The 21,855-nt window shown below is 40.7% G+C and overlaps 1 protein-coding gene across 3 annotated transcripts in view; it reads right to left on the bottom strand.

Moving 5' to 3' along the window:
* Window positions 1-890: 890 nt before the first annotated feature.
* Window positions 891-21,855, bottom strand: part of LOC131239903 (probable LRR receptor-like serine/threonine-protein kinase At1g67720) — a 73,238-nt gene continuing 52,273 nt past the window's right edge. The window contains exons 5-15 of one of the 3 annotated variants that reach the window (XM_058237820.1): window positions 18,826-18,897; window positions 18,663-18,731; window positions 18,464-18,535; window positions 18,073-18,141; window positions 4,915-5,087; window positions 4,568-4,824; window positions 2,595-2,721; window positions 2,432-2,497; window positions 2,160-2,346; window positions 1,952-2,084; window positions 891-1,281 (exon numbers count right to left, since the gene is read on the bottom strand). In XM_058237820.1, coding sequence (XP_058093803.1) covers window positions 958-1,281; window positions 1,952-2,084; window positions 2,160-2,346; window positions 2,432-2,497; window positions 2,595-2,721; window positions 4,568-4,824; window positions 4,915-5,087; window positions 18,073-18,141; window positions 18,464-18,535; window positions 18,663-18,731; window positions 18,826-18,897 — 1,549 coding nt within the window. In that variant the 3' untranslated portion in view covers window positions 891-957. The remainder of the gene's footprint in view (window positions 1,282-1,951; window positions 2,085-2,159; window positions 2,347-2,431; window positions 2,498-2,594; window positions 2,722-4,567; window positions 4,825-4,914; window positions 5,088-18,072; window positions 18,142-18,463; window positions 18,536-18,662; window positions 18,732-18,825; window positions 18,898-21,855) is intronic. The other 2 variants (XM_058237821.1, XM_058237822.1) reach the window with 2 other exon arrangements.

Below are 21,855 nucleotides of genomic sequence, written 5' to 3'. Positions count from 1 at the left end.
CTTCCACAATCCACACCTGCTCCCTCTGTGGATCTCCTAGGAGCCGAGTCAGAAGGTGGATTGTATCCCTGAAGCTGATACTTTGGTATGGATCTTGCTTGAATCTACCAAGTCTAGTCAAGAAATGTTTTCTTAGTTCTTTTCCATTTTATTTTATTTTTTTAAAATCCATTCTATTGATTTTCAATTCATTTTCTTTTTAATTTTTTTTTTTTTTACTATTTTTCTATTGTGGGTTCGACCTTTTTAATTTTCAGCTATGTTTCAACATGTGTTTGCCACCAAGTATTACTTCATGGCAACTCATCTAAGGTACATATGGCATGCTCGCATGAGAATCAAGAGCGTTGGTACTGTGGACTCCAATGTGGAAGGAACATAGCCCGAAATACTGTTGATTGGACAGCCGACCTGTATAATTTATGGCCATTATATGGACGATCCTGATGGAGCTCATGATTTAGTTGGCTTGCATTGCCACATGTACTGTGAAAAAGTTGGCACAGAGTAATACTTTCTAGCAAACTCAAATAGGCTTCCACATCCTTCAGGTTTTTACATAATTTCCATTTTTTTTTTTTTTTTTTTTTTTTTTTTTTGTGGATGTTCATTCTGTCTTTTTAATCCTATTAACTAAATTTGGTTAAGTCAAAGTTATGATGACTTGTGAGTGAATCACCCAAATCATTTCTTTCTGCTTGAATTACTGTTGAGTTTAGCCTATGCCATGAATATCCAACCTTTTTGGTGACTCTTATAACCCAAAATGATAGGTTAGGTGTTTTGTAATCTTGTCATGTTCTTGGACTTTGTTCGAAATGAATTGAAGAAAATAGGAAGCAAACGTATAATTGAGATTTCAGCGTAGGCATTGCATAGAAGCAAGAATCTCCTATAGAAATCAAGATATCATTTTATAATCCACTTTGAAGTATATATTTTGGGGACATTACAAATTTATCTTGCAGATGGAAGGACACATTTGGTTGAAAAGTCTGAGCTTACAATGTCAAGAGGGTGTGATGGGAACCTCAAGTGTGAAGAGTGGATTGAAGAAGAAGTTGAAGGTGCCTTGTTAGTGCTTTGGCTTCCTTTCTCAATCCTAATTGCATCTTGAATAGCCAACACTATTTCTTGCATCTTTGGCCTGGAAGCTCCATTCGGCTCGACACTCAATATTGCAACTTCTATAACCCTCCAGACAGACTCAATTTTGATGTTTCCTGCTAGCTTAGGATCAAGGATACTTGTCACGTTTCCTTTACGAACCAAAGACCTTGCCTACAAAATAATCCAATCTCAGTCATGTAATTTCATTAATCTGAATTTGGAAGTCAGGGATAAAACAAAGGGCTATGCACAGTGTTAACAGTATGTCTAACTTAGTTATCAAGCACTCCCTCTCTGTCCATGCAGCACACATGGAGATCTGGACAGTTAAATCTCTTGGGCTGGCCCTGCCATTCATGAGGCACACAAAAAAATTCATAGCAGTCAGATGATGCTAATACAGTTAGGAGGACTTTTCGCCTACTCAATGCAGACTGTTGGTTTGTATTTCTTTCTAAACAGTCATTTTGAACCCTCACATTTCTTCTAATCAGTGCCTGGGATCATCTGACCGCTGTGATTTTGGGAGTACACCGCATCTACATCAGGGGCCAGACGGATGAACAGTCCAGATTATACATAATTGTGCCAGATGTAAGACAATAGACAGAGTGCTACTAACTTACAAGCTAATAAAACCAACAGCACTGTAGGTTTTTCCAAAAGCAAAAATATGACAGTATTTTTTGGTTTAATCTTTGCTGCTCGTATGATGTGCACAAAATATAGTAGATTAGATACAATCATTTTTTAGCACTAGTATCTATGATTAGATATCAGAGTGGCTAAAGGAAATCCTTTAATGGGTATAGAAAGTTGAAAAATTGCAAAGAGAATATACCCAGTGAACAATGTTCCATTCAGCACCATAATCTTCTGCAGAGACAGGCCTCCTTCCAGAGATCAGCTCTAGGAGAACAACTCCAAAACTATAAACATCGCTCTTCTCAGTCAACTGTTGATTTGCATAGTACCTGAAAGGAATACATGCTGAATTAATTGAGTACCTGAATTAACGAAAATTAACAGACTATAAATAATTTTCTTACTCAGGATCAAGGTATCCCACTGTTCCTCGGGCAACACTTGATATGTGAGTGAGATTTTCATCAGTTTGCCTTGAAAGCCCAAAGTCTGACACCTTTGCCATCATACTAATGTCTAAGAGAATATTGCTCGTCTTGACATCTCGATGAATGATACTTGGGTTGCATCCGCTGTGTAGGTACTGAAGGCCTGTAAATATCTCACATCCTTTTCACACCATAGACTAAAAAACAAACATACACAGAGAGAGAGGATACAGTTATCAGGATCAAACCTTTAGCAGCATCCTCTGCAATAGTGAGACGAGATAGCCAGTCCAAATGCTTCTGGTTAGCAGAATCTGATGAGCAGATTATGTTATATATCTATGTGGGAAAAGGTTTAGCTGAAGTTGGAAAATAGGAAATGAGTAGCGCGTATATCCAATGAGGATGTACCATGTAGATGATCATGCAGAGTCCCATTGTGCATATACTCGTAAACTAAAATTCGTTGGGATTCTTCTTCACAGTACCCAATAAATGGAACCAAGTTTCTATGATGAATTCTTGATAAGAGGGCAACCTGAAATTATGTCATGATGATAGGTTGTGAGAATGTGATAAATTCTTCCAACAGCTAGTCATATTGTGACTTTATAAAATGCTGTCCCGGTATTTCAGAGCTCATATGCTATTTTCATGGCAATCAACAAATGCAGGAGAATCTTTGAGAAACTATATCCCTAGAGTCACATTGCGAAAAACCCCAACCCTTCCTAATCTTATAAAAGACTCTCCTAAAACTTCTCTATATGGTCATGACTTGTATGCAGGAACCCAATTATAATAAAAAGTCGAACCAAAAACCCCAAATGGCTTATAAAGACGCCATTTAATAAAACAAGATTATTAAAATGGCCATAAAGTAACGGCTTTTTCTTTGCTTGTTGAGAGGAAGAGGGACCTGACTATCGACAGCCTCCAAAAATGGTCAATGATGCTCCCTAATGTCTGCATTCTTTGCCTGGCTAGTGCGGAGATAGTTGACCACCTCTTCATGCAGTACCCCTTTGCTCTAAAAATCTGGGCTAACTTTTTTAATCTTTTCAAGATGACATGGATAATTGAGTTCAATTGGTGACTTACTAACACCTTGGCATGATGTAGGGCTCTGTAAAGAGAGGAGTATGTGCTGGCGACTGGCACTGATGGCAGGCCTTTGCGCAATTTGGGGGGAAAGGAATGGTATGTGCTTGCAAGATTTGAGTGGCTCAGATGGGTAGGTTTTTAACAAGGCAAAGTTCTATATAGTAGAATGGGCCTATGGAGGATTGCAAATTTATTTATTTTTTCCTTTTCTTTTGGGTGTGTGATTCTTTGTGCTAGCTCAACTCAATAAAATATCCTCACCTTCAAAAAAAAAAAAAAGAAAAAAAAAAGAAGAAGAAATACCCCTAAAAAATAAACCCCTTTTGAAGAAAGAGCCGTTAAAAAACTACTAAAACCCTAAATGATGGCAAATCAGTCCCTTTCAGCACTTAAACACAAGCATATCACATGTGGCGCCTAAGAGATGGACGTGTGTACTATGTCCTCATCAATCGCCTCAATTGGCCATCCTGGCTTGCATTTTATATAAATAACATAAATTATTGATAAGTCAATTGTGAGTCGTGTTTGTAATCATGTATCAGTAGGTTCATTGATATTGAGAAGCCAGCTACTCGAATACATCCTTTTATATTTATGAATATTTTGTGCTTAGAAATTTGCATGGCAACTCCATAACCCTACATTACTTGGTCACCTTCAGTGCAGTCATTGTCTAATGCAGTCTGATGTGCCTCATATTGTTTTGTTTTTCAGCCTGGAGAAATAGGCCCTTTGATACTTGATATTTGGAACCTTGCTCTAAGTGAGTCATTGTGTTTGTCAATCATGGTGGTGCTCTATTGGGAGTGTTTTCGTTGATAGGTGGTCATTCCATTCTTCATATCTTGAAGAAGTGGATAAGTCACCTGTGCATTGAATCTTGAAGGCTCCAATTGACTGTGTTTCAGGAAAACCAAAATGGCCATGTAAATCTCTAGTCCTCAGATCTCATATCTATGAGGCGTTTGAGTTCCTTGTCATGAAGTTTTCAATCAGTCTGTGTGTGATCTACATGGTATCTTTTGACAAAAATCTTGTAAAACATAAAAGAAAACAACAAAAGGGGATCAAGGCATTGAAGGTTGTGATATCTATGAGTTCCTAACAAAGGTGCAGACAGATCCTCTAACCTCAATGAATGATTCCTATTGTCGTTTAGACAGAAACATACTACTATGGAGATGTAGTAATATGAATAAACACTCGCCTACAAGTTCTCTTCCATGTGAACAAAGCATCATGATATGTACCATTAAAATGCTGGTAAAGGAAACTACCTCATTTACAAATTGTTCTGTTCCATGGTTAGATGCATCAGCCAAAATCTTAACCGCCACTTCTTTTCCATCTTTCATTTTTCCATAATAGACAGGTCCAAAGCTCCCTTTCCCTATTTTCTTGGAAAACTGTTGAGTGGCTTCTTCTAGCTCTGAGAGTGTGATATAAGCAACATCAGGGCCATCATCTATCAACGATCCACCCTGTATAAGGGAATAGGAAGTTGAAGGTTTGGACCTGGCGCGTAGAGAATTACCTAAAAGATACAAGATAAGGGATTAAGGAAAAGTGAAAATGATGGATAATTACGAGATGTACCAAAAAGTGAAGCATCAAGAGCATGCACCTTTCTCACTAATTTTCTCTGGTGGTGCCTTTCTTTGAAGATATCGAAACACTAGTAGGCTTCCAATGAGAAAAAGTATAAAAATAGTAAATGCTGTCATTGAAGTGCTGAGTATTAGCTTCAAATGATGCCTGTTCTTTACCATTTTAATCAGTTCAGGATTGCCATCATAGCTGCAAGTGAAAAGATCATGGCTGTTAGGCGATAGTACTTTATTCACAAGAACAGTGCCCCTTAAGCTTTTTGGAAATTTGTCTTCATTGTTTCTTGCACTGGCATGCTGACCTATATGCTTCTAATGCACATGTAGTGGCATCGATCCTGTCTTTGGACACTGTCATAAGTTACGTGGGCCATAGGGCCAAAACTAGCTTGATTGGAAACTTCGGTGGGCCACACCATAGGGGACAGTTAAGAAGGGATGCCCAACCAATAAAACCTTCTTTGCATTTTTTGGAGCTCATCGTCTTGTTTATATGCCATCCAGTTCATTTACTAGACACGCCACATCCCACTGAGATGAAGGGACCATAAGTAGGCCATTCCAAATTTTAGGTGGACCATGATATGTGAATATAGAGGTTTTAGGCATATTTTACATTGTTATATAGGTAGAAATATGTAGATATGGAAATGATTCAATGAAAATGTTTTCACCGTTATTATATATATGGAAAATGATTCAATGGAAACATTTTATGATGAAAATTGTGGACCCATCATGATGTGTTGATGACATCCGCTCTGACCAACTTTTTGGCCATGAGGCCAAAAAATAGATCAATCTATGACTCAAGTGGGCTGTGGGACACATGATACGAAACAACTGAGGTGGAATGCTCACCATTGATTGTAAATGGGGCCCACATCCAATCCATGCATATGACAAATCTTCCTCAAATACATTATATGTATGGTTTAGATGGCATATACACAACATGCAGGCCCCATATGCAATCATTGGTGGGCATCCCCTCATAAGAAACAAACTGATGCAACAAAGAAAAACAACACACAAAACACAACAGATTTATGTGGTTCGGCATTGTGCCCACTCCACGGATATACCCTGTCGAAATCCCTATCTTCTTAAAGGATTACATCCCTAAATCTTTCTAGCACCTAAAGAACCCAGAAAAACTTCTCTCGTGTAACCCTAATTCGAATCACATATAGAATATTTAACCTTGTACAAAGAAATGCCCAAAATACCCTATTCGGTCAGGTCGGGTCTCATACAATTCGCATTGGGGGGCAAGTGCCCCCACACCACTAGTGGGGCTTTATATATACCTTCCCCTACATTGTTCTACATATAGAGTTTTCGACCCATGGCCAAATAAGAGAGGGCATAACTGATGGATGGGTTGCACTTGACACGCACGGATGCACACACGCACGCCCAGCTAAATGAGCCAGGTCACAACTGATGGATGGGTAGGACGTCACACACATGCAGGCGCGCACAACTGATGTATGGGTTGGACTTCACACATCATCGTCATAATCATTATCATGTAAACCTTATCCCAATTAATTGGGTTGAGCTAAATGAATCATGCTCTACCATTGCCCTCCTCTATCAAGGGTGATGACACACTGACACAACAAACATACATATGGATTTTGCTAACATTCCCATAAAGGTGGGGACGTTAACAACATCCCTAAACCCTTTGAATGGCATGCATGATACCCAATCATTGATCATGACAGTTAAGAAGAATCCTTGTTGGCATTTTAATCTTTTCATTGTTGGCATGCAAATGCATGGTTAAGAAGAAATATACCAACAAGCCGCATTCAATGTAGGAAAGGGCAAAGATTCGATGGCTAGGACTTTCCAATCTAGGAGATTTGGTGGGCATGACACAGACTAGGGTTGGCCATTGCTTGGCCCTAGACCTCTAAGCTTTAGCCCCAATCGGGCCTTCTAATATCGGTATCATATCGGTCGTTGTAAGACCCGTGACCCGGTGAGACCGACCGTACGCTTCGTATTCAATGTCAACACGTCCCATACGAACCAGATAAATGAGTTCTGATCATGACCCTATTTTAGTACAGCAATGACCCGAGACATATACCTTGGTGACCGTGAAAGCGCTATGAATTGAACAGAGCGCGGCACGCCCCATTGCTACACCCAGATTAGAAGTTTTAGTTTTTGGCATAATCTGAGGTGGACCGCGCAATGCACGAATGACGTAGGCCCCACTTGCACAAATCCCGAGGTTGTCCTAACAACCCATCAATCACACCTCTCTCTCTCTCTCTCTCTCTCTCTCTCTCTCTCTCTCTCTCTCTCTCTCTCTCTCTCTCTCTCTCTCTCTCTCTCTCTCTCTCTCTCCCCTCATTAGTTAAACAAGCACATGCCTCCCATCCCTCACCCATTCCCTTGCCCATGATAAGCCACTCCCCTCTCTCTTTCCCTCTCCCTATTCTAACCCTTCATCTTTTTCTTATTTCTCTATCTATCCAAAAAGTTCTACCACAAAGCCCCCAAACCCCTCTCATTTCCACAATTTTACTAGCAAGTAAGAGTGAGAAGAAAAGAGAAAAAATATTAGAGAAAAAGAAAGAAAAGATTAGAGAAATAGAGGCTAGGAGATTGTTTGAAAGAAAAGAGAGAGAGTAAGATAGACTAGAGCTCAAGGGAGGGTTAGAGGAATTTAGGGGAGGAGCTTCGCCATCCGAGATGTCCAATCGACGATTTGGCCCAATCCGACTATCTATCCGTCATTGTGAGTATAAGGGAGGTCAAACTCTCCCTTTTCCTTGCTTTCTTTCATTTTAGTGGGCCCATAACGATGAGAACCACATTGTGTATGTATGAATTGTATGCTGGACCCCATAATGGCAGGAGAGCCGCCCAGATGGTCGGAATCCACTCTTTCCTTCCTTTCCCTTTCCTTTATCTTTGTAAACTAGTGGGCCACAATGTGAGATAGCATGCCCTGCATGCTGTCATAACGTGGACTACCTTGTGTGGCCCACCATGTTATTTATTTTATTTAAATCTAACTCATTTATAAGATCACACAAATATGGATGAATGAGAAATCAAATCAACTTGATCCAAGACTCTTTGGGCCCACCAAGTGATGGCACAAACGATCGACTGATTGGATTGTCCGAAGTAGACCCCACCTAGCATAGATTTCAAAAAACATAATACATACAAAAAAAAAAAGAAGGAAAGAGGCAATAGTGTTAGAGACACTGGTTGCAGACAACGTCAATAACGCTGTCACCTTACCGTGTAGGAAGGTGTGCCCGCTCATGGGACCCACAATGGTGTATGTGTTTAATCCATACCGTCCACCCATTTCGCTAGGTCATTTTAGGGCAGGGTCAAAAAAATGAGAGATCCAGATCGCGGATGGGCCACACCATAGAAAACAGTGATGACAAGGACACCTACTATTGAAACCTTCTAAGGGCCATCGTGATGTTCGTATGCCATGAAACTTGCCTAAGTCCGGGCTCATTGAGCCCATCATGAACTAGCCAACCCGATGGACGGATTGGATTTCTCAAGTGGACCCCACCAAGATGGGAAAACAAGAAAAAAAAATAATTATCAATGCACTAGATGCTAGAACAGTGGACGTTGCTACCCAATATCCATTCAAGGACAGAAGCCCTCCTTGGGCGTGAACTGGTGTCCCGATCATGGGACCCAACTTGATGCATTTGTTTCATCCACACCATCCATCCTTTTCACTGGATCATATTAGGTCCAGGGTCCAAAAATCAGCTTGATCTGGACCTCAAGTGGGCTACACCATAAGAATCAATGGAGGTAGTGACATCCACCCCTGCACCTTTCTAGGGACATCCAAAGGAGCCCAACGTTAAAAGGGGCCCCACCTTGTGTGGCCCACCTTGATGTATTTATTGAATCCAAACCACTATTCATTTTGCCACATCATTTTAGGGTATGGGCCCAAAAATGGGACAAATCGCGATCCCAGGTGGACCACACAACAAGGAACAATTGGGAATATGATGCTGAATGTTGAAACCATCGTAAGGCCACCTTGTTATATGTTTTCCATCTAGAATTGTGGCACATGACCACACAGGCCTGGATGAAGGGAAAACACTAATATCAGATTGATTCAAAACTTATGGGACCCACAGGGGGGGTCCCACACTACAAGCAATGTGCTTGGGCATGTTGCAAGCAAGTGGCCCACTCCGTGGGGCCCACCATAATGTATCTGTCGTATCCAAGCCGTTCATCTACTTTGAGCAGATTATGTTAGGCCATGGGGCCAAAAAAATTTATTTAAATCTGAACTCAAATTGGCCTAGGCACCTAGCAGCGTTGAAACCTTCCTTGGACCCATTCAAATGTTTATTTTCCAACCATCCAAGGGCTATGGGGTCGCACCTTGATGCTTTTGTTGAATCTCCGCTGTCCATCCATCCTGGTAGCCTTCGGGTGGCGTGGGGCCCAATTTTGAGAGGGCCACACTTAGAAAATAACAGTGATTGAGTGCTCACCATTGAAAACTTCCACGAGCCTATTGTAATGTTTGTTGCCACCCAACTTATCCGTGGGGCTTATTGCGGACCCCACCTGGTGCATGTGTTTGTTTAGGATATCCCAAGTAGGTTCCACTCAGTGTTTGAAGTATCGGTATCACTACAAGTTTCGCTAGCCAGGGATACAGCAACAATATTAATATCGCCGATAATATCATTGATAATCGGAAAAGTGGGGAAACATGGGAAGAATGGTGGAATTTTCAGTGAAACTTTAGGAGATGTTAAAATCATATTTACAAATAAAAAAACTTGCAAAAAGAATGCATACATAACAAGTTTCCATTTAATGGGGCCTTAAAAGCATGTACTGTTGTAAGAAATCAGTCCAACCATCCTATTTAACCATCCATCCTTCCATCCAAACATCCATCGATATTGCAAAATATCAACAACAAGTGATATTTCACCAAGAAATCATCAACAATTCAAAATGAAACGAAAGATTGTGGTATTAATATCGTGCATGTTGCAATATCGATAATATCGAGATATTATCAATATTACAAATTGAACACTACATACAACCATGTGCCCATGAGAGAAAAAAAAAAATGAAATAAAATTTTACTATTGAAATATCGTCGATAAACTTATGATACAAACATTACCTAGAATTTACATAGTAAAAAATATTGGCAATACAAGCAACACAGAGAATTTAAATAGTTGAAAATATTGGCAATTACATTAGCAATATTGATACGTTGGCAATACATTGCTAATACTTAGATTTTCTTATACTACCAACGTTATCGGTATAGCTACCAGTGTTATCGATATCACTGAGCTGGAGGAGATAAAGATAATATCAGAGATAATTCGAACACTGGTTCCACCTTGATGTCTATATTATATCCTCATCAATCATCCGTTTTACTAGATCATGTTATGTGCAAAGGCCAAGTGTGTGGCCGATTCTAGTCTCAACTCTCAAGTGGTCCATGCCACGTAGAGCTTTACATTGCTAGGGGGGCCCACTAATCTGGTCCCACTCTCTAGATATTTCGGGCCATTTAAGGCCGATTATCATATGATATGTTTGATAACATGAGCGTACTTTGCTTGATGGGTTGACACCGATAATATGCTTAGTGTAATGGATACCATGCCCATTCATATGCCCATACGCATTATCTGTGTGCCTATTATAAATGATGATTGATCATAGCATATGCCTTTTGGCTTGAGATACTTAGGGGACCCGTACAGGATAGGGTCGCCCCACATGATCACGCGGTATGCGCAAGATTGATGCATGATTTGAGTAGTGTGATTCATGCATTGTGGGTTATATATGACACATTGTATCTACTCTCTAGTGACACCAGGGATGTAGTCCCGCAGCCCTGTTGTGGCTGGTGGATGATTTTATGGACACTAGAAACTATTGAGGTTACAGGGCATCACATGCCTCCTTCTGTGAAAGTCCCTTAACCCTGTGGTACTAGTAGTATGCTCCAATGTCTCGACCTAGTAGATTCATGAGTGCATGATGGCTAGATACCAGTAGGCCACATCTCCCATTGTGTCGGGGTCGGTTGGAAGGGGGTTTGACCTTACCCATCCGGGTGCAAAGGGCTATATGCTAGGTTAAGTCTAAGCAGCTTGTGAAATGGGTTCACTATCGACGAGACGGGTGGGTTTTCGTATACTGCTGACAAGGCGAATAGTGAAGTCCCTTGCACTTGCTTGGTCTTACGCGCGATGGGCGGCAACCAGTGTCAGAAGTGTACTAGACCCCAATGATGATCCAATTATGAACTATTCTGATATGTGGACTAGTGAAGGATTGACATGTTGCATTACATCCATAGCATGTGACATTCGACCATATAGGCCCTTGCATTACATAGCCTGGGTATAGATGATAGCATTTATGGACTTATCAGTTTAGCCCTCCAACATTTTTGCTTACTTTAATATCTGTACACTTGTCATATGCATTGCACGCACACGCACGCACTCTCTAAGCTTCGTAGCAAGCTTACGCATGTTGTTTATGTGTAGGTTATGCTAGACCGCAACAACATTGAGGTAGGAGCATGTGCTTGATCTATTGGACTTTTGTTACATTTTGTATTTCCCCTTTCAGCACTATACTCGAAAGATATTATAGTGGAAATGTGATGATGTTTTTGGTTTTGTTATACTTGTGGTTATGTTAATGTACAAAAAAAAAAAAAAAAAATCCCTGAAAATCCATCTTGTTTGATCCCATGATCAGAACCTAACATGTGGGAGTTAGAAGCCGAGAATGGGGTACTACGGAGGCCGTCACCACTGGATTCAAAGCTCGAGAATTCTTTGAACCCGTCCATCGAGTTTAGGGTGTGATAGAAGTTGGTATCAAAGTATAACTTGGGAATACATGCGAATGACATCACATATCTACTAAATGGCCTTAGATTAACTATCCTTCATTGCGTGATTGTTGTGAACTTAGAATGATTAGGATTCAAATCTCGATAAACTTAGAAACTCACCTAATGTTTTCACCATGAAGCTAGTTTAAAATAGAATTCCCTATTGTGAGCATTCGAGAGTGATCTAATGTTAAGGGGTTCATGTCCTTTTCTATAAGACATGGCACCTAAGAGAGCTTTTGGCAGACCACCGACGAGGATTGGCATGTCTCAGTCGGCCCCAACTTAGCTATGACCACAACGCAGTTCCAGTAGATGAGGCACGTGATGACCTCTATGGTGGACTACTAGGAGAGGCGATCAACTAATACACTAGTCCTTTCCAAGCAGGATTGCGCCCTTTCTTTACTAAGGGATTTCAAACGAATGGATCCCCCGCGTTTTCAAGTCAAGCCAGACCCGACCACAGCAGAGAGATTGAAATCTAAGGTAGAGAAGATCTTCACTATGATGTGATGCACATCTGAACAATGACTTCCTATCATCTTCTTCCTCTTTCAAGGAGAGGCCAAGTAGTGGTGGGCATTAGTGATCCGGGCAAAAGACCAAGACTTCTAGTGGACTTGGAAGGAATTTTTGGATCGATTCGACGAGAAGTTTTACCCTGAGCATGTTCAGGAGTAGTGCGCTTTGAAGTTCGAGACCTTAATGCAAGGGGACATGATAGTGGCACAATATGAGGCGTGCTTTATTGAGCTATCCCGATATGAGCCTACCTAGTCATCAACTTGTAGAAGAGAGCCCGTAGAATTGAGTGTGGGCTATGTCCTGGACTATGGTCCCGAGTCATTGGACTCAAGCTTCCCATGCTCAAGGACGTGGTTGAGAGGGCATAGACTCATGAGACAAACTAGGAGGAGATGTAGAGGGCCCGAGACCAGGGTGGAGATAGGAAAGGCAAGAAGAAGATGCCCTCCAACAAGTTTTAGCATCAGCACACCCGACCACCGTCAACGCCCACAACCCATCCTTTCTTCAAGGCACCAACAACACCATCAACACACCCGGCATAGCCACTGCATCAGCTCCTCGGCGCTTGTTTCGAGTGTGGAGAGGCTGGGCATCATAGGAAAAATTGCCCCCTACTTTAGCAACGGTAGCGACCATATCAGCCACCATGACCTCAATAACAACAACAACGACAGCAGTACCAACGGCCAAGGCCTCAACAACCGTAGCGGCAGTAATACCTGCCGCTGAGACCTCCCCCACAGCAGTACAGGCCACAACAACAACAGCAACGACCATAGAGGTGACATGCACCTCCCCAGTAAGTGTAAGGAAGATTCTACGAAGCCTAACAGGATCCTCAAGCACCAGGAGTTGTCGAGGGTACAATCCTTGTCTCTGCATGCATAGCACATGTCTTGTTTAACTCTGGTGCATCTTATTCCCTTGTATCCGATATTTTTGGGCTGATCGACTATTTTTCCGTTAGAGCCCTCGCGTGAGCGTTTGTTAATGTCGATGCCCTTGGGGAAGATCGCAACATTAGGTTTATTTTGCACATCTTGCCCCATCCTGGCAGAAGAGACCTCTTTTCTTGCCGACCTGTTTGTACTGCCTAGGACTAACTTCGATGTTATCTTTGGCATGGATTGGCTGGCCAAGTATAATGTTGTATTGGATTGTTTCGCGAGGACAGTCACCTTATACTAGGAGTGTTGCAGTTTCAATTTGTAGCTGACCTAGTGGAGAGCAGTTGTCAGCCCTAATGTCTTATGCCATTAATGTCTTGTGCCATTGAGGAGTCGGTTGCCTTGTGCATCAACCAGTTGCCGATTGTTTGTGATTTTCTAGATGTATTTCAGGAGAATCTAGGGTTATCTCCTATTCGGCACCCCGAGTTCTAAATTGATCTTGTGCTCAATACCATGCCTATCTCAAAAGCTCCGTATCGTATGGCACCATTGGAGTTGTGGGAGTCGTAGAAGCAGTTGGACGAGTTGTGCGAGTTAAGCTTCATTCGTACGAGCAGTTTACTGTAGGGAGCGTCGATGCTCTTCGTGAAGGAGGATGGCTCGTTGAGGCTTTACGTGGATTACCACAAGCTCAACAAGGTCCAAATCAAGAATAAGTACCCACTTTCGAGGATCAATGACTTGTTTGACCAGTTGCAGGAGGCACAATTCTTTTCGAAGAGTCCGTTTATCATCATGTTCATGTCTAGGAGGATATCCCGAAGACAACATTCAGGATGCACTACAATCATTTTGAGTTCTTGATTATGTCCTTCAGACTGACCAATGCGCCTGCAATGTTCATGCAGCTGATAAACGAGATCTTCCATCCTTATCTTGACCAGTTCGTTGCGGTGTCATCGATAATATTATGAATTATTCGAAGATTCAAGAGGAGCATGAGCAATATTTGAAGATCACCCTGCAGACCCTCCACGCACACCAGCTCTATGCGAAGCTGCAAAAGTGCGAGTTTTGGCAGGAGGAGGTGAAGTTCCTCGGTCACGTGGTGACGAGGTAAGGAGTAATAGTGGATCCTTCGAGGATTGATACAGTGCGACAGTGGGTCCAGCCCATGAACATGTCCGAGATTCATAGTTTCCTGGGGCTAGTAGGTTATTATCATCATTTCATTGAGGGCTTCTCCCATATTCCAGCCCCATTGACCAGGTTGACCTAGAAGGGCGCTGAGTTTATTTGAAGTGATGCTTGTGAGCGGGCATTAGCAGAGCTAAAGGATCGTTTGACGTTTACACCAGTCCTCACTCTTCCTTCTGGTGGTAAGGGATTCGTAGTTTTTACAAATGCATTGCTTATTAGTTTGGGTAGTCCTGATGCAGCGTGGCAAACCTGTGGCCTTCGCATCTTGCCAATTTAAGGTCCATGGGCAGAACTACCCCATGCACGATTTAAAGTTGGCAGTTGTTGTCTTTACACTGAAGGTGTAGAGGTGCTACCTATACAAAGTCGGATTCGAGCTATTTTTGGACCATAAGAGCCTGAAGTACCTCTTCTCACAATACGAGTTGAACATGAGGCATAGGCGCTAGATGGAGTTCCTAAAAGACAATGATTTCGATCTTTTGTACCACCTCGGCAAGGCCAATGTGCTAGCGGATGCCCTTACCCACCGGTCACGAGCTTGGTGGTATATATGATGTCCAGGAATGGAGGATGCTTGAGGGGGTAGCAAAGTATGACTTTGAGCTCAGCCTGCAATCTTCCATCGCACAGTTATCGAGCTTGTCAATTCAACCATCTTGTTTCTAGGGTGATCAAGGCTCAACAAGCATATAGACGTTATAGGATTACCGAGCAGAGGCAGCGTCAAAGGGTTGGATAGATTGGTAGATTGGGTCAGATGGTGGACTTCGTTTCAGAGGCCGGTTGTGTCCCAGATATTCTAGAGTTGTTCAAAGATCTTATGACTGACGCACACCGATCGAGGTTCACTATCCACCCGAGCTCCACCAAGATGTATCGTGATATAAGGAGGCAGTATTTTTGGGTCGGAATGAAGTGTTAAATCACCAATTTCGTATCATAGTACGACACCTGCTAGCATGTCAAGGCCGATCATCGGAAACCTCCAGGTCCCTTACAAGACTTTATTATGGGCTTGTCGAGGACTCAGCATGGTTGCAACGTCATCTGGGTTGTCACGGATCGCCTAACGAAGTCGGCACATTTTCTTGTGATATGTGCGATCTGGCCATTGGACCGACTTACGGAATTGTTCATCGAGGAGATTATGAAACTGCACGGTGTCCCAGTTTCGATCATTTCCGATCAAGATCCAAGATTCAAGTCACAGTTCTGGAGGATTTTTCAAAAGGCGATGGGGCCTGCCTTGAAGTTCAGTACCGCGTATCATCCACTAACTAAAGGACAGACCACAAGGGTCAGCCAGATCCTAGAGGACATACTCCGAGCTTACATGCTGGATTTCTTGGGTAGTTGGGATGAGCACATGCATTTAACTTAGTTTGCGTATAATAACAACTACCAAATGACTATCGATATGGCTCCTTTTGAGGAATTGTATGGAAGACCTTGCAGGTCACCGAATTATTGGACCGAGGTTGGAGAGCGCCGTCTCCTAGGTCCCGAGCTTGTGTAGAAAACATCAGAGGCTATCAGTATCATCAAGCAGGGGATGCGCTTAGCTCAGAGCCGGCAGAAGAGCTTTGCAGATCGTTGGTGTCGTCCCTTGGACTTTGCCGATGGGGAAGGTCTCGCTGATGAAGGGTGTGGTTCATTTTGGAGTCAAGGGGAAGCTTGCCCTGAGAATCATTGGACCCTTCGAAATCATTAGGCGCGTTGGCGTCGAAGCTATCGGCTTGCCTTGCCACTTCAGTTATTTTTTGTTCACAACATTTTCCATGTTCCTATGTTGTAGAAGTGTGGGTTAGATGTAGTTCCAGTGATAGACTAGCAGTCGTTGGAGATTCGTGAGGATGCTTCTTACATTGAGTAGCCGGTTTGTATCCTTGATCAGAAGGAGCAAGTCCTCCGGACCAGCGTCATTCCCTTGGTGAAGGTTAAGTGGGGTCATCATAGCATAGATGAAGCGTCTTGGGAGCGAGAGGCTGAGAATTGCGAGCGTTATCCCCATCTTTTCGACTTTGATTATATTGTACGTTGCATTGTTATATAGTAATGCGATTCCCTTCTCTAGAGCATTTTGATTGGCTTGGATTCGCTGTGCAAATTTTAAGGATGAACTTTTTTGTTAGGAGGGTAGAGTTGTAAGACCCATAACCCTGTGAGGTTGTCACCACCAGATTCGGAGCTCGGGAATTCTTGGAGTCTATCCACTGAGTTTTTTGGGGTGTGATGGTCGATACGACCATATTGAATCCACATCGGCCTGATACAATATGCGATATGGGACTAAATCAGCCCAGCCCTTAAAAATGGACCCTCGGGCTATATCAGCCGATATGGAGCATGTCAGCTCCAACATAGACCAATACAAGCCAATACACCCATAAATGCCCAATTTTGATTTTTTTTTTTTTTTTTTTCAAAATTTCAATCATGATTCTTCTTTTTCCATTTAAACCATGGAGGAAGCTTAGAAAGTCAGTTTAGGCTAGATCAAGACCTGTTTTGAGATCAAAGCAATGGGATTCAACAAATCAAAGTGAAGTGGATCATTATGGGAAAAATCAGTAAGAAGGGTAAACCTTCACTTTCCTTTTTACGTTTTCATCTTCTTTTTATTCTATTCTTCTATTCCAATATAATGGGCCCTAATTCACCAAATCATGCTTGATTTGTGTTCAATTAGGGCCCATTTGGTTGACTTTCAATACGTCAAACTGACCATGGTATGCCAAAATGCTTACATAATGGTAATAGTGGTAACCGTTACGCATTACAGGCTGAAATGGCCATAATGGCCATTATAGAAAAAATGACCTGAAATGGTCCCCTAATGGTCCCAAAACAGATCATTTTTTTTCAAGAAAAAAGGCCGTTATAGCCATTAAAATCCATATCGCAATGGTACTGACAGTGGCCATTATGACCACCGTTACCATTATGGAACACCTTGAAACCAACATACAACATTGTTATCAAAGAATGATCTGATACACCATTACATGAATGTCCAAAATACAAAAGAGGGATTCTTGGATATCTCAATTTTCTCTCCTTTTTTTTTTCTTGATATTTTCTTTAATTCGTTGGCTTTAAAGAAAATTGACCAATATGAGCCGATATGGTATTGTTTTTTGGCCAAGCTGATACACCCCCCGATCCTGATAATCAATATCATGGGTTTGAGTTAACAATTTTTTTTCTTCTTGGGTACCATCCATTCACGATGAATCACATCTCATGAATGATTTGGATCATTGAAATATGGTCCCAGGTCCAACAAGTTATGAGTGTCCTCAAACTACACATGTACATTGAATGGGAACAACTAACATCTAAACCGTCCATTCTTTTTGTATAACGCTGGCCCACTTGATGATTAGATTATGCCAATGGGCCAGGCTAGGCTGTGCCATCCATCGTTGGCCTGCTCATTGGGCTGGATTTCAAGCTCAGTCTAGGCCTTCAGGGCAAGGTCTTCAGGCCCAATTCAGGGGCCCAGACCTTAGCCCTTCATGGCTGGGATGGGCTGCCCTGCCTGTTGTCACTCCTGCTCTATGTGCCTTTCATGAAAATAATATATATAAACATCAACACCGATGCATACTCACTTGAATATTAACTTTCCAGTTAACAGAGCTGGAGGTATTTCCCCACTTAAAGAGTTGTTGTGGACATACCTGCAACATAGGGAGTTGACCTTAAGTTCATATCCCAAAGATGTCATATTCAGTATAAGGAAAAGGTTTATGATAAGATTCTGTCATTGATACAAGTGAAATTCTAAAGAGGAAACTTATAATGTTTGATTGAGCATTGCTCAGCCCAACAAACTGTGCATAGATTTTCAGTCAAGCATCATATTCAATTCTAAGAACTGAATGGACTGATCAGTCATGCACCCTATCATGTTTAACCTAAAATTATTCCAGATGTCGTCAACCCAAAAAAATAATAATAATAATAATAATCGGTGGTAGATTACTTCGATTTATTACATACAGTTCTCGCAAGCTCGGCAAATCACCCAAGTAAGAAGGTAACTGACCAGTCAATCTGTTGTTCTCTAGATGCCTGCAAATTTATGGGAAGCCAAAAATTGTAGAGGAGAATCACATTCTCAACCTTTTGAGTTTACACTTCTGAATATAAAGCTTGAGAAAAACACGGAGGAAAAAAAAAAAAAAAACAGAGAACTTACAAAATAGTCAAATTGTTGAGATTGCTCATATCCGGGATGGACCCAGTCAAGAAATTGCCATCTAACCACCTGAGGAATCAAAAATCCATTAACCAGATATGAATAGTTACATTTGGTACATGTCAACTGTAAGCATTATGTGGATCATGATAGCATTACTTACACCTCTGTTAAGCCCTCCATTTGCTTAATTTCTGATGGGATTTTACCATCCAAATTCTTTCCAGACAAAGCTCTGTTTAAATTGTCAGTAGAATTCAATGGTCAGCATGATTTTGTTATAAGAAAATGTTAGAGCAGTCCGTTTGTTCAAAACAAAGTATCTCCTGTTCCTCTTCCGTAATATCATACTTATTGCAAGGCAGATAATAGCCCCCTGTAGTTGTAGTCATTTTCCTGATGAAAAGCATTCAACATGTATTCTATTGCTAAAATCATTAAATGCTATCTTAAATGTTAGTCCAGAAGAATTATCCTTCTTCTAAAGGAGACAACACTATATACTATCTTAACCTTCCAAATAGACAAAACTACTGGCATGCAATAAGGAATTACAGACGTCAAGTTGAGAAAGGCACCAAATTTGAAGCAACCATAAATAAGAGTGTGTTTGGCTTGCTTTTTAATTATGGTGTTGAATGTATCCGTATAGCACTATGCATCGCATACTTGGGATATGGAAATATTGTGGGAGACATCGAGAAATATCACATGTATTGCATAGTGTAACACTGTCTAATGGAAACATTTGGAAACTTTATGAAAATGGTGGAATTTTTCAGTGAAACTTCAGGAGATGTTAAAAGATCCATGATTGCCCACCTAGAACTGAAAATATTAGAAAAAGAACAGAAAAAATCTACGCATAACAGTCTACCATATTTCTGGAGACAAAACTATGCTCCGAAATCCCCCTACATTTTCCTATTTCTCCACCAAATTCATTTTTAATGCCAAACAGCTCAAGTTGAGTTGTTAAAACACAACTACAAAGAAAATATCCAAAAGAATAGGGCAAAAAATAGTTTTTGGTGTCTCATTTCTTCAGTTTTTTTTTTTTTTTTTTTTTTTTTTTTTTTTTTTTTTAACAATTTGTGCTGGATTTTGTCAAATATTGCCAATATTGTATCACCCAAATGTCAACCATATATCAGCAAAATGTTGCAAATATCATGATAACTGCGAAATATCATGATATATCGGCATCAATAGATGATATTGTTGCGATTCCGAGTAATTTTCGTCCCCACAGTTTTGTATCACTGACCTGTGATACCAAAAATATTGGTTGATATATTCAACACTTTGAACATTGCTTAGAAGCTTGAGCTGTCAATTCCAATTTATCTCTTTGCAAATATCTTGGCTTTTTTTAAAAAAGCAATAAAGCCATTTACATTGTATTTCACTTTGCTGGACTGCTCATAATCATCTTTCTGTCCTTCCGGCAAAGAGAAAGCTTATAAGTTCCATTTGTTTTGAGCGCATGTGCCTCCTGCAAGACATGGTATTAAATATCGTTTACGATATGGCTGTATCATAACTGTATCAGCCATCCATGTTTCATGATATAGGGATGAACCAGTCCGTTATGGAAAAAAAATGGCTGTATCGGCTGATACAGACTGATACACCCCATATCAGCACCAATTTGGACCGATATAGCCACAAAGGCCCCAATTTTAAATCTTTTTTATTTTCAAAATTTCCCTCATTTTTTCCACTTCTTCATTTCAACCATGTTGGAAGCTTAGAAATTAAGTTTAAACTAAATTTAGGCCTTTTTTAAGGATCAAACACAAGATCTGAGTGGGATTTGATGAAAGTAGTATGGAGCATTTTGGGGAATACTGCAGAAGGGGGTAAATCACCACCTTTTTTTTGTTTTTTATTTTTCTTCTTTTTGTTGTACTTACATGTAAAGGGCCCTAATCCACCAAATCAGGCTTGATTTCTATTTGATTAGCCATATTTGGTTGACTTAAAGTAGGTCCAGCTTATTGTGTGCAGCCGCCACACATTAGGCACGGAAGCAACCTTAGAACAAATCAAACACGCAACAGAGAAATGAAAATTAGAGCAAACACGAAGAACACAACAATTTTATGTGGAAAAACCCTTGCGGGAAAAAACCATGACACCAAGCAACAACAAATCCACTATAAAAAGAGAATTACAAGAGATGGACAACTTAAAAATTCAAATCCTTGTCTCCACAAACGAATACCCCTTCTCAAAACCCTAGCTCTCTCTCTAGCATGCGTTATATTAACCCTAATCCTGCAATAACCCGGTTTACATAGCATGGTTACAAAATTAGAAAACTAAACCACACACTTACACAGAAGTTGCGCAAGCTGTCGATTGAACCATCAATCAAATCGACTCCAATCGAGGGCCATTGATTGAATCGACCATACTGTCAATCGAATTGAAAGTGCACAAAAGGGTACAGAAAGAAAACTTGTATTTTCAGATTTTCTTGATCAAATCGACGTTGTTGTTGATCAAATCGAAATCGTCAAAATCTGTCTAGTGATCAATCTGAGAAATTTAGGATTTTCTCGATCTTATCGAAGTTGATCTCGATCGACTGAAATCCCCTGTATTGAACCAGAATGAAGGCACCCTGATCCAATGTTTTAAATATTGACGATATCGGCCGATATATCCTGCGATATATTTTGTATCCCACCCGTGTGATACGAAACACACAGGTAGTGCCGATATATCCCACCCGGGATTTATTTATTTATTTATTTATTTTTAAATTTTGTCAAATCAGTATAAAATTGTTACAAATTCATTGGTTCTTCATGTTTTGCATGAAAAATCATGGAGTTGGAACTTTGATTTTGATATTCATTGGTTCTTCATGTTCTCCGTGTTTTTTTTTTTTTTTTGAAATTTTCCTTTAACCAGTTGTCAATTAAGACTAATTTCAAAATATTTGGGAGTATTTGATGAAATGATCATCACATACACTCTAATTTCAAATTTTGAGTGTAGGTGGTCCAATTTGGAAAGAATAGGGAAATTTTCAAAATTTTCCCAATTTCTCCCAAATTACTTGCAATGTTGCACTCTAAACATGAAATCAAGCATGTATGAGGGCTGATCTGCTGATTTGTTTAGTCCTTGTCAATTTTCAAAAAATAAAAATTATTTTTTAATAAAAAATTTATTAAAATAT

Source organism: Magnolia sinica, chromosome 3 (genome assembly GCF_029962835.1).
Source record: "Magnolia sinica isolate HGM2019 chromosome 3, MsV1, whole genome shotgun sequence".
NCBI lineage: Eukaryota > Viridiplantae > Streptophyta > Magnoliopsida > Magnoliales > Magnoliaceae > Magnolia > Magnolia sinica.
This window is presented reverse-complemented; position numbering and strand designations above follow the sequence as displayed.